Below are 13,778 nucleotides of genomic sequence, written 5' to 3' on the forward strand. Positions count from 1 at the left end.
ATGGTATAGGTCATGTATTACGATTTAAACTTTCACTTATTTATTCCTACGGTCGCTAAGGCTCCCTGGGATAAATTCGTCAAATTCGCAATACATATACCTTACCTGGCTTATATATAGCTCATCGTTGAACCTCTGGCTAGTATGACGACACGATCCAATATATGAATCGATTCAGCCATTTAGCTAGTAAATGAAATACAGTGCACGAACCACTTCACTCTAGCTGGATCGTTTGAAGTGATGCACCATAATTGATGATAATTCTTCAGCACTTTCAGCAGTTGTCAGCTGAAAACCTATACAATAAGCACTAGGGGATTTAGTTGGGGCGCGCACCCCCCACCCCACACTCTTAATCATCCAAGTTAACTTCTTATGTCAATATCGGAGAAAAAGGTAATGAAATACGCTCTAAATGCACCATTTCGGAAAAGAAACTGTTAAAATTGCCTGGGTGAGTACTCCAAAATCCCTCTGCCAACAATTAAAACTATACAATTTTGTTTAAGGAGGAGGGGCAATTTATTGTGCCTCTAGCTTACGACCCCTCTAACGTCAATTCCTGGATCCGCCCCTGGAACTAATATTGAAACGTTAGCGAAACCACGCCACTGTGAACTGAAGACTCGTTTGAAAGGCGCCTCTTTCTGCTTTTCTGCATGAATTTACCTTCAAATATTATTAACAATTAACAATTCCTACTTTCGTACTCTCCCCTTCGCCAGGTGAACCGTACATCCGGGAAATGGCCAACATCACGGCGACGGCGAACGAACGCCTGAAGATCAAGTGTTACGTCACCGGATATCCCATAGCTGCCGTCTCGTGGTATAGAGGTGAGCGACACACTAGTTTGAAATGTTAAACGGTACGTCTTGGTCTTTGATACCTTCACCGTGAACTATACTAGTGGAAAAAAACATCAATATTAAGAAATTCTTCCGACGTGTTATGACTTAACCGAGCAAATTCTTAATCTTTGAAACGTTCGCAAAACACATAATAGTAATTCGTAACAAATTTGATAAAGAAGATCATACGTCGTACGCACAAAGACCGTGATATGTGATATTTCCATCTTGACTAAGAAACAGTTCGAAATTGGTGGTCGTTTCTTGAGTTTTTTTCACATAGAGCATATGAAGAATTTGGTCAGGAATTCAAGTATTTCCGCATCGAATGGAGTTATAATTCTGTCCACTCCCGCAGACGGACGTATCCTACCGCTTAACCATCTACAGCAAGTGGTGAACGGTACGCTTACGATCCTGAACGTCCAGAAGCTTTATGACGCCGGTCGCTACACATGTATCGCCCTGGATCCCGCCGGCCATGGGACAGAGCGCTCCGTATATGTATCCGTTGTCGGTAAGTCACATAACATGTAATACCAATAGAGAAATATACTGAGGTTGGTAAAATTGAGAAGAATATGGAATTGAGCGAAAAAGGCGCATTTCCTGTCGATGATAAATGGTAAAGAACTATGAAAGTGGCAACTGCGGTTAAAAAGGTGTGAAAGGCAAATGTCATAAGGGCGGTGTTAATTTAATGAGAATAGTGAACTCACTGTAAATGATACGTTTTTCTGTCTTTTTAGTGATTAGGAAACCGTATTAAGAGAAATATTCGTTAAAAGCGTTTGTTCATTAGTAGAGTGTGAAAAGAAACATTATTTAATTTTGTTCATTAGAGCCTCCTGTCATCGACCCATTCCGTATTCCCGCCCGGAAGCAGGGAGACCGGGTTACACTGTCGTGCGCGGTGAGCAGCGGTGACCTCCCCATCTACATCTCGTGGACCAAGGACGGACTTCCGGTCCCGCCCGACATTGGCATCACTGTCGAGGTACGCGTATAATTAAAATATTTTATCAAAAGCTAATTTCAGCTTTAACCTGGTATTGCATATACTCCACGGTTCGTGTCATCATGGATAGATTAAAAAAAGCACAGTAAGATAATCAAAAGAAAGAATAACGGAAAAACCTTCGTTTTACGCGAATGCTATTGAAACCTTTTTTTATGTCATTTGTAACGCTTTTTGAGAATCTTAACAATAGTAAATGCTGATTTGTTTACGTTATGTGGAGCTGTTTTTTTGCATAGTGTCCTACATAATAACTTCACTTCCTGTCAGACTTCCGGTCCGTACAGCAGCCTTCTGAAGATTGATGACGTCAGCCCGCTCCATGACGGCAACTACACGTGCCACGCCCACAACGAGGCTGCGCGAACAAACTACACCGCCATACTGCACGTCGACGGTATGTTTGTCAAATGCAAATGGTGTGGCCATAACCTCCCTGGGCTAGTTTCATTCCATAACCCTGGGTAGAGATGTAACACATTGGATGATAAAACAATAGGCACGAAACGCGTATTGGTAAAAAAGAGCCGATCTTGGACATGGTGTTACTTACAAGTGTGAAATTATTACAGTCTGTATGAATTTGGGTATTATATTTCGGTTGCCACGCCCAGTTTTGAACATAAGTCTTGCAAATTTGTAAATGATGCCAAAAAAAAAAAAAAAATACGAATACTAAGATTATTTCGCTGTGATGTTACCTGTATGACGTCTAGTTAAGCATTGGTAACTTTCGCCATCTAATTTTAAAATTTACTTGTTTTGAAATATGAAATAAAACAAGAAATGCTAAATGCTAATGTCATAAAATCGTGTATCGTGGCTCATATACTTTATGGGATATTTGGCAGGTTAAATGTCCAGGAATCTCCTAACATTAAATTATCTATTTGTTCAACAGTGCCTCCCAGCTGGGTGGTGGAGCCACAGGACACGTCCGTCATTCGGAAGGACTTAGTCACTCTCGACTGTCACGCCGTAGGGATCCCCGAGCCGCGAATTACTTGGAGTGAAAACACTGGTATTAAAATTAAGCATTTTTCTGAGTTTCTGTTTTTTATACTTGAATATCGGTCGTTCAGAGGAACTTAAACGTGTGCGTTCCTATTTAGCGTTCAATGAGATTTGTAATAGCAAATACATTTCCGTCACCTTGTTTAAGGCGGGTACCCGCCCAATTACCTCCCTTTGGACCTGAGCGATACGGACCGCTACCGGATGTTCCCAAACGGGACGCTGCAGATCCGGGCCGCCATGGAGGAGGACGAGGGCTACTTCCTGTGTCGGGCGGACAACCACATAGGACACGGCATCAGCAAGATCATCTTCCTACGCGTGCATGGTAACGATATTAATGAAGGCTTCTTTGTTAATGTTCGAGTTAATGATCATAGCAAAAAAGATCAAATCTTGTGTTTATTATCAAAACCCTTTCAGCTTGGTTTTCACGAATTGACGTTTTACCGGGAAAATACGTGCTTTATAACTCGCAGTCATGATTTTGATTAAAAGACATGCGTTTTAGACCTTTATCATTGTATGATCATGACAGGCATGTACTTGAGTGTACACTGAACAACGATTTTAAAGTGTGAAGCAGATACCAACAATTTCCCCTGGATTACATTAAATAGCTGCGTAAAAATAGTCTTGACCCTGAAAATACAACTGTATGGGCTGCGTTTCACGTCATCGGACATAAATTCACATAATACAACTATTAATAAATTATGAATTATCGATGAATTTGAACATATCACCAAAGGTAGCTCCACAACGGTTATATAATTATAATAAACATCATGCTTTCAAGTCTCTGTGCTCGATTATTCATAACAAGTCATATTGTTGTATGATGTACTATGTTTCGGCTCAGAAAATGTCGTGGGACATAAGGAAACATTATAAATAACCTTATTTGCTTTGGTCAACATTTACTCATGGCTTCGTTTTTTACCCAGTTCCTGCCCGGTTTGACATATCAGAGAAGAATTACACGGTGTCCCGTGGTCAGAACGTGAGCTTGGAGTGCCAGGCGATCGGGGATAAACCTCTGTCGGTATCCTGGCATGTACGTAACGCCACACTTGGACGAGGAACTGCCGGCAGGTAATCAATGCAGCTAGATTCTAATGTTACGCAGGGATTGTGTAAAGCCCACAACATTTTGTTTTTAAAATGTTTACCGAAAGATAAAATCATTTCTGTATTGAAATACAGTTGAACCCCGTTGGCTCGAACTCGTTTGACTCGAAATCCTCGTTCGCTCGAACTGGATGTTAAGGACCCATTTCTTAATACTAAATGTAAGAATTCCCGCTTAGCTCGAATTTTCCGAGTCTCGATGTATTTTCCCGGTCCCTTGTAGTTCGAGCCAACCGTGTTCGACTGTACGATTAAATATGAGCTGGACACAAAGTAATATTAGTCGCTATAGCTTTCATTCCGTTGAACATTTTGCAATGTTACAAAGAACGCGTGTGTTGCCAGGAAAACATGTTCAGTTAGTTCCGGGACGGGCATAATGTCTTTCAAGGTTTTAATTCATCAACAAGACGCAGATAAGACCATGTGAGTAACCCGAGTGTGGAGTGACAGACAGTCCGTTTGATTTGATTCAATTAAACATTAAAGGAATGCAGTAAGGTTCCACAAAGGCTAATTTCACCATTTTAATAACCCTTGACTGTTCTGGCAAAGCAATTCCATCGATTGCATGTTCATTTTCCTGGGAATGTAATCAAACCATTAAAGGCCTGTAACCTAATTACACCGCGATAGCCGCATATGGCTGTTCTCTAGTAAAAGCCATTATCAAGCTGGCCATGTGCGTTTCGTACTTCTAATTTAAAGTATTTTCATTGTTTCGTCATAAATCAGGATTTCAAACATTTTTTTTCTCTCGATTTATTGGTGATAACTCATAAAATGAGATTAGATCCGCGAACCATAGCATTAAACACAAGTTCCATCATGTTTTATTACGAAGCGTTTGTTTGCATTTAATTAATTTAAATGTTTTATGAAGATTTAAAGTGCTTGCAGATTTAATAAAGTAAATTATTCATGCAAGCCGTGACCATGCCAGCTGATAGGTTATAAAATCACTGCAGTCCGTGTCATTTGTACACACCATTACTTGTGTCCATGTTGAGAGGCAATGAGGGAGTACCCATAGTTGGAATCGAACACAAAACCTATTGGATGAGGGGCAAACGCTTTTATCACTAGACCACCTTTAGCCGTTTATGCATCTTTTACCCATGGTCTGAGAAAACGAAAAACACGAGATTTCATGCAGCTTTGAATGAATTCCGACTTAATTATATGTCCATAAGGCCTAAAAAATATATCCGTTTCGGGTAACCCGATCCTACCTATAAAAATGCGCCGACCCTAACTATTTTATCGTTTCTGAGAAAAAAAATATTCGTTAGCGAATAGAGAGTTATGAATGGCAGATTAATGCGAATTGGACGCTTGCCAAGATATTGACAAGTGCTCAGACGATTAAGATCGGTATTGTTTTTGTTATACGTGTTTTGATTGGTCGTGCAGTTTGAAGGTACGACATATTTTGAAAAAAAAAATATAAAATAAAAAAAATCCCTACCTACCCTACCTAGAAATTTTGGGAAGGTTACCCTAAACAAACATTGTTTTTTTTTTTTGCAAAGTGCCCATTTAACATATAAGTTACAAAGTTTTCATTCTACACTCAGCCGATACACAGTGAGTGACCAGAACACGACCCGTGGGCTGCTATCCCGGCTCACCATACACCCGGCGGCGAGGGGCGACACTGGGTCCTTCACGTGCAACGCCGCAAACAAGGTGGTCGATCGCCTCGGGCACGACTCCACAACTATCTACCTCACAGTTTTAGGTGAGTACTATACAAAAATGGCATGTGTTTTAGTCAGTCTTTTGAATTACTTGTTATCGGAGTGAAAAAGTTTGTACTAAAAAACGGTGCCGTAGGTAAGACCTAAATCAACATGTAATCCTGCAATTCGAGAACACAGTTGTTGCTTACTATGTGATATTCTATTTAAATCACTACAATACTTTAATATTTGCATCTTCCTTTCAGAACCCCCTGACGCTCCCGTCAACCTGACGCTGGTGGAGCGCGGAAGCCGGCATGTGGTACTCACGTGGGCGCGGCCGTTCGACGGTAACTCCGCGATAACAGAGTACATCATTGAATACCAGAACAACTCGGGTGAGTAGATATGTTGCCGTATATTAAATGCATACCTAAAGTATTATCTTATATACACAACATATATGTCTCCAAGAGACACCCATTTGGCTACCCCGTATTACGGAACTGCACGTGGTTGAGTACTAGTAACCCTCGGGTGCCTTCTTTTGAAACGTAATCATTTCATACAATTTGGTAAAGAACATTACTATTTGATCAGGCATCTTGTCAAATTTCCCCCGGCTATAACCTATTACGTCCAAATTAATAAATTGTATGAAGGTCTTGGTTTTGCTATTATAAAAATGGATTCTGTCCTTGAAATAGCTTTACGTTCGTCTTCTTTCTCAGATGACGCCCGGGGCCCAGTGCGTAATTTAACGACGAGCGGGGAGGCGGTTACAGCGCGCGTCGAGGGTCTCCATCCCTCCTTCCTGTACGATATTCGCATTCGAGCGCGCAACTCCGTCGGCCTGGGGCTCACTTCACATCAGATATCCACGAGGATGCTCGAGGAAGGTATACGAAATATTTTGTCATGTTCTTAGAAAGGTGTGACTGTTACGGAATCAACAAATATTTTACATTAATTTTAAACATAATAAGATTTACATATTTGGTTCATGTACTCAAGCTGTGGTCACCGTTTTCCAGCTCCTACCGGACCACCAACGGAGGTGAAGGCGACTGCCCTCGGCTCCCAGCAGCTGCAGGTCACATGGAAGGTAGAAATTAATGATCATATGTGCGCGCATTATTATTCACATGCTTTGTTTCAAATGAAGATACATGCCTCAGAATCTTGTAAATTAAGAGAAGAGGTACAACAACTGACTACACGTGTTGTCATGACAATATAGTTACTTGATTCCATCTGGGCGATTCATTTTTAAATTCAAATCTGACTACAATAATCATTGACAGCCTCCCGCGCTGGAACATCGTAACGGCATCATGCTAGGCTACTACGTCGGTTACCGCGAGACACACACTTCCAGTCAACTGCAAGTTATAACCAAGGACGTTGATCCCGGCAGTCCAGTCGCCACCGACGGCGAGGTCAGCGTGGTCGTTGGGAACCTGAAGAAGTTCACGGAGTACCAAGTTCACGTGCGTGGCTACAACAAGGAGGGACAGGGACCGCCCTCACAGGACTTCGCCGTCACCACGCTAGAGGATGGTAAACGCGTGTTCTCTCTTTCTTTATTAGAGCTAGTTGTATTAAAAAGGGTTGAAGTTCAGTTGATAGGAACTAACCATATATAAAAGCATTATGGACTGGCGCCATACGCAGGATAATGCACTTCATGTATTATTGTATTGCCCTCATTTGCATAATAGTACATTGTCTTTAAGAATATGTTTGTATTTATTAATATATTTAATAATTTATCAAAGAAATTAATTGGGTACATTTTATAACGTTGTTTTAAGTTCCCAGCCAGCCACCGGAAGGAGTGCACGCATACGCGAGTAGCTCCCAGTCCATCCGGATTACATGGGGCCCACCACCGCTGTTCACCCTCCACGGCGTGCTGCAGGGGTACAAGGTCCTGTACCGCCCCGTCAGGACAAACGAAGGTACGAATTATTTCCATTGTGTAAGTGTTTACATAGATTGCTGTTAGCCCATCCTCCACGGTGTGCTGCAGTGATTCAAGGTTCTGAACCGCTCCGTCAAAACAAAAAAGGCACGAATTGTTAGCAAAAGCAATTAGTTAACAAGTTTGCCGTCAGAACTGAATCCACCCAACTGTCCGTCAGTACAAATGAAGATGCAAATAAGTATTTACATGCAAGTAGCAATTGCATGTTTCTGCATTTATGTTCACCCCTAACGTTGTCTTGCAGTTTTTAGATAAAACGATTAAAGTGCCCTTTTGTTGGATTATGTTTTTGCATTAGTTAATGTTTGCAGTTGATCTGTCAATTCCGGTTTATAAACTAGCGGTTCTATAAAAAATAATGACATTGCTACAAACCTCTTTCTACAGACGAGACGGACGCGAGCTCTGTCCAAGTTGAGAGCCTGGATGTTGACCTGTCGGGGCTGGACCGATACACCAACTACAGTGTACAGGTGCTGGCCTTCACTCGGAAGGGAGAGGGAGTTCGGAGTAACCCGATCTACGTACGCACCATGGAGGATGGTAAGCCCGCAGTGTTGATATAGCAATAAAGATCTAAAAAGGGATTGCATTGTTTGAAGTTGCATTTGAAATCCGCTTTGTTGCAATTTATATTTCCTGAATTAGGTAGAATGATGTCAACCTTTTTTATGATTTTATGACAATAACCCTGTAAAGCCGTCAACAGTTTCTGCATCCGACAATCTTTCTTGTACATGTGATTGTTTAGAACATTTACATCTTTAGAGTTCATCTCATATATTTAAATTTATATCTATTTGCAATTAACAAACCCTGATTTGTGTGTATCAGTCCCTGGTCGTCCAGCGGGAATCAAGGCGGTCCCGGCCTCGAACGTCAGTGTGGCTGTGTCATGGCGGCCCCCGACACGGATGAATGGCGTGCTGACCACCTATACCATCTACTACTGTAACACATCCACCAGTGCACAGGTACGCCAACTCACTCGTTCACTCACTAGTCCACGTACTTGTCCAGGCGTATATATTTTTCCGCGCGTTTTTATGATGGTTATAAAATGCACTGATTGTTTAACCAGCCATCTTTAAAGTGTTGAAGTCCTTGGTCACGTGAATGTTTCCATGCAATATTTTAATGTTTGTGCGAGTGGTTTACCACTGTGTCCTATAATATCCATTTTCATTCGAACCGCCGATAGTTGAACAGACCGATAAATAATGGGGAAGGGGAGAGTACTCAGAAATGTCCTCACGGACCAATTCATACGCGTGCTCTTTTCACCAGGAGATGAAGCTGGACGTATCACCGACTTTATCGTCCTTCCTGTTGAGAGACCTGGAGCCTGGCGTGGACTACTGGGTTCGCGTCACCGCCAGTACCCGCATGGGCGAGGGTGAGAGTACCCAAATTGTTACGGTCGCGCCCGTCAACGATGGTCAGTATATTTCTACTTCTACCGCTGACCTTATAATACTAGTCAATGTTTTAAACCGAGAAAGCTACCCATATACGCTCCAAGGGCGTCTTTCATTTAATGTATTAGTTTTGGATATTTTAAGCCGACCAAAATATCTAAAGACTATGAAAGGTTATAACCAAATCACGGGGTAAGCTATATATTGCTTAGAACCAAAATCTTCTGATCTGTCCTCATTGCTCAAGGTGTCGTTTAAATTCACGATCGTTCTGTGCTGTGTTGTAATTAGAGTGACGTCGATCGAGAGGTTTACTAGTCACGTGATAATCCTGGACAAACAAATGCACGTGGACATGAATTCAATATATTATTTTGATGAACAATTGTCGAGGGCGGTCTTAATCTGATTTAGCGTCATGTAATTAGTGACTCCACCCCTTTAAGTCACATTGCTAAAGGTCGTGGACTATTGCACACCCATGCTTCAATTCTTTTGTATAGCGCCCGCGCGTATCACAAGTTTCTCCCTGGAGGTGGTGGTCTCCTTCCAAGCCACGGTGTTGCTGCCTTGCGACGCTATCGGTGACCCCGCTCCTTCAGTCACGTGGTCTGCAAGGTATGTTATATACCCTTAACAAGTGTTAATCCTATAAATCATTAGTCATTGTCGATACTTTATCGTTTCTTAAAGTTGCATGGCTTATTTGGTATTTCCACAGCCGACAGCCTTCCTAGCCAACATAACTGTAACAAAGCATCACATATAAGCCGGCGAAGCATCACGTGTTACATGTTTTGGCTGTGACGACATCTCGGGTCTCTTACGACAGGCATACTGATATTTACCCTAAAGGCATCCTAGGCACACCAGCGTATTCATAACATATATGGGATGAATGGGGGGCCGAGGATGGTTTGTTATGAATGCACTGGGGGTGCGGAGGATGAAATGTTACGAATACACTGGAGTTTCGAGTATGCCAGAAAGCTGTAAACGTACTTATCTGCTTGTTCAGGTACGGGGTAATTGACACCACAGATCGACATTCGGTCTTGAAGAATGGTTCCCTGTATATGGTCGCCGTGATAGGCACAGATGCAGATAACTACACGTGCAGGGCCAAAAATAAATACGGAAGTGACGTCATCACATACAGCCTCAGTGTACAAGGTAATTTTGTTTCCATTCAATTAAACAAGCTGATCGATAAGTGTACATATTTTACACAATGTTTAATGATGTTGGGATGTAAGTAACTAAAATATTTATAAAATTTTATAAATCTCATCTGGATGATAATTGATTTTTTCATTATATAACTTTGATTTTTTAAGTTGACGCAAACACAAAATGTAAGTACAATGGCATCGTGTTGCGCATGCAGTAAAAGACTTGAATGTTGTCTGTGTTGTTTTACCACTGTCTCGTGTTTATGGTGATTTCCAATACCCGTATATATTTCCTATATTTGTCCACATACTCTTTTTATGCTTCTCCAAACATGCTTTCGAAAACTGAACGGATTATAAGAGGAAATATATCAAACTACTATATTTACTTAAGTATTAAAGTCCATCAAAATCATTAGTAATAGCATGTAGTTATTTCAAGAGGAAGAATGAAATAAATAGTGTGCTGTGAAGGGACTCGCCTATGTTTTTGAACCAAAAATTAGTTTTCTCGGTAAAGCATCTGAAAACTACTTTATTATTATTTTTCTCTTTGATACCGAAATTGCAGAAACATATACAAATCAAGTATAACATATATATTCTCGTTGTAATGGGAAGCGAACCCATGCCGGTACCGTCAAGGAAAAAATAGACAGTACTATATAATATAATAGCTTACAAATAGTTTAACCATTATCAAATACATTGTCAAGGTCACGTGATAATGTCCACCAACAAATTACGATACAACCTTTTGTTGATTTTATTTCTAACGTGTTTCAAAATTGCGGTCTTTAAGGACAAGATTTGTTGAAGGTGTCCATCTGTCAGTATCTTAGTTTAAACACTCATACTGATTTGCCACACTTAATTTCGTAATATTTTTTTCGTTAAACGTGCATTTTACAAACAATGAACGAGTCCCTTTAATGTTGACATTGTTTTATTTCAATTCTATTTAGCGTACTTAGGGACATTCATTTTTGTATTCATATTTCATTCACTGCGTCATTTGTTATGCCCTCCAAACTGTTGTTATATCCTTGGTTATCAACAGCTTAAGTATATACATGTATAAAGTAGTTTCTCTATAACGGGTTTGCATTCTTCAATAAAATAAGCTGAACCACTTCCAAATTCCAAAACCTATTTCAAAGTTATATGAGATATATGTTATATATTTATTTTAACATATTTTTTTCTATTTATGTAAATTGTTGAAAGTAAGTTCACGCACATTATTCGGTTTGACCGCTTATATGTATTAGATGGAAATTCAACCATATATGATGACCAGCCCATCTGTTACAGCTCCACCGAAGGCGCCGGTCCTGTCCCTGGCGGCCGTGACGTCCTCCACCATCCAGGTCAACTGGCTGTCCGGAAGTAACGGAGGCAGCCCGATCCTTGGTAAGCACCGATCATTGTAATGAATAATATATAGAATGTGGTTGGCTTTTCACCTTATTATTGTTATTATAAGACAGAAACTTTATTTTCCTTTCCACACTGCAACTTTGCTCTACTGGAAAATAATCCAAGTTTGTTGACCTTTTTGCATTTTTTAATTGTTCACTACAATCCATAAAATCTACTCGATATCTGATTTTAACATCACAAAGAGACATTGTTATAACTAGCCAAGAGTGAGAAACACAGCCTACTTTGTCAATTGTATGATTATGTTTCTTTACCAGTATCAAGTCAATATATGTTTACTGTCGGATGTCAGATGTACTCAACAACAAAACAAACCCATTATTCAATTGTTGACGTTTACGTGTACGAGGGATGATCCAGAATTACATGGACTTCTTACATATTTTCTATGTTTATCGTCTAAATCATTTAAAAATTCATGAATATCTTATTCAAAGTGTTCTGCATAGACGATATGAATTTTAGGTCTGTAAATTTAATGCGTTTAGCTTAGAGGACATCGTTTTCATTCATTTAATTAACTGCAAGTTAATGTGCATAATGCGATATCCACGTTTTGTAGAGAGTGGTATTCGAATGTTTATACGCAGCGGATTAAGCGCCATAAAAAGTGTGTCAGCGTTGGTGGTGAAAAAATGTGACGCTTTATGAGCGCAACGTCACTAACGTCATTGGACTGCGCCGATCGGGTTTAACCATATATTATTAATGCATTGTAATTCAGCAAAAAAAATATGTATTGTTCTGAAAAATTCCGGAATTATACCAGATATGTTATACGTAATGTATGTGAATTTTCTATGTTCTATATGCAACGATATTTGAATTATTAAAAAAGTCCACGTAATTCTGGATCAACCCTCGTATAACCTCCGAAATTATAGATAGTTTAACTATAGATCAATTCATTGCCACAGACACGAACGTTCATGCACGATTTTACACTAGGTACGCTGTATTCTGTGTAATTTGGCATACTGAAAGCATTTTTATTTAGCCACGAAATCATTAACAGCGCTATAATATGGTGACCTAATAACGAAAGAGTAGTGAACAAAACCTTACCCATCTAACTAAACTATTATACTATTATTTGTTATTAGGTTTCCTGTTGCAACACCGGAAGGAACATGACGTGTGGCGAGAGGTTCACCTAGGCGCCCGGAATCGGACATACACGGCCAGCGGGCTGCTCTGTGGCATCCCGTACAAGTTCTCCATCACCGCTCTCAACTCTATCGGCCGATCTGAGCAAAGCAACGTTGTTGACACGGCCACTGTCGGGGGACGTAAGTATAAGAAGGCTTTCTATCCTGCCAAGTTGACAGCTGGATAGATCTTTGGCACACAGTCGACACCCGTTGGCTCGATATCCCAGGGACCGGCAAAAATAGTTCGAGCCTCGCGAATATCGATCCCAGCGGGAATGCTTACAAAGAGTAAAACAAAATCGTCCTTTACATCAAGTTCGAGCCAACGAGAAAGTCGAGCCAAGCGATATCGACACAACGGGTTCCGACTCTATATATTCTAAAGATTTTCGCAAGTTTGACGCGCGTTTGCTATGTGGCACATATTCTCTAAACATAGTTATTTCATGCATGTGATATCATATTTAATTTACCATTCTGTCTGGAGCAAGGAGGAATTGCACTCGCAATTCGATTAGCAAGCGATTTATTTGCTGTATTTAAACACAGTGAATCTACCTCTGGCTCTATGTATATGTTTTTTTTCTAGAGATTTTGTGTTCCATCTTTGACTGACCTCTATCACTCTACAGCGCCAATCCCGCCGATGCAGGACGAGTTGTTACGGACAGTAAATGTGACATCAGTGGAGCTCGACTTCCGGTCGTGGCGTCGTGACGTCTGTGGCATCCATTACTTCTCAATTCGCTACCAGACGTGGGGGGGACAACAACTGGGTCGAGGTGAACAACAATGTCAACTGGAATACGGTAAGCGTGTTTTAACTCAGAGTAGAAAATGTTCACGACACAAGAATATGTGTTTTGTGAAAAGTGCATATCACCTTTTATAAAGAATTGCATACGTTG

At 40.6% G+C, this 13,778-nt stretch overlaps 1 protein-coding gene across 1 annotated transcript in view; it reads left to right on the top strand.

Moving 5' to 3' along the window:
* Nucleotides 1-13,778, top strand: part of LOC128235262 (cell adhesion molecule DSCAM-like) — an 81,377-nt gene that overhangs the window by 52,888 nt on the left and 14,711 nt on the right. Inside the window, 23 exon segments of the mRNA XM_052950064.1 lie at nucleotides 729-839; nucleotides 1,213-1,371; nucleotides 1,697-1,851; nucleotides 2,143-2,269; nucleotides 2,774-2,893; nucleotides 3,035-3,214; nucleotides 3,834-3,981; nucleotides 5,595-5,758; nucleotides 5,966-6,097; nucleotides 6,431-6,598; nucleotides 6,734-6,804; nucleotides 7,004-7,259; nucleotides 7,514-7,660; nucleotides 8,074-8,229; nucleotides 8,521-8,660; nucleotides 8,974-9,124; nucleotides 9,608-9,722; nucleotides 10,123-10,277; nucleotides 10,442-10,459; nucleotides 11,591-11,689; nucleotides 12,823-13,008; nucleotides 13,503-13,630; nucleotides 13,632-13,679. Of these exon segments, the coding sequence (XP_052806024.1) occupies nucleotides 729-839; nucleotides 1,213-1,371; nucleotides 1,697-1,851; nucleotides 2,143-2,269; nucleotides 2,774-2,893; nucleotides 3,035-3,214; nucleotides 3,834-3,981; nucleotides 5,595-5,758; nucleotides 5,966-6,097; nucleotides 6,431-6,598; nucleotides 6,734-6,804; nucleotides 7,004-7,259; nucleotides 7,514-7,660; nucleotides 8,074-8,229; nucleotides 8,521-8,660; nucleotides 8,974-9,124; nucleotides 9,608-9,722; nucleotides 10,123-10,277; nucleotides 10,442-10,459; nucleotides 11,591-11,689; nucleotides 12,823-13,008; nucleotides 13,503-13,630; nucleotides 13,632-13,679 (3,134 nt within the window).

Source organism: Mya arenaria, chromosome 5, assembly GCF_026914265.1.
Source record: "Mya arenaria isolate MELC-2E11 chromosome 5, ASM2691426v1".
Lineage (NCBI taxonomy): Eukaryota > Metazoa > Mollusca > Bivalvia > Myida > Myidae > Mya > Mya arenaria.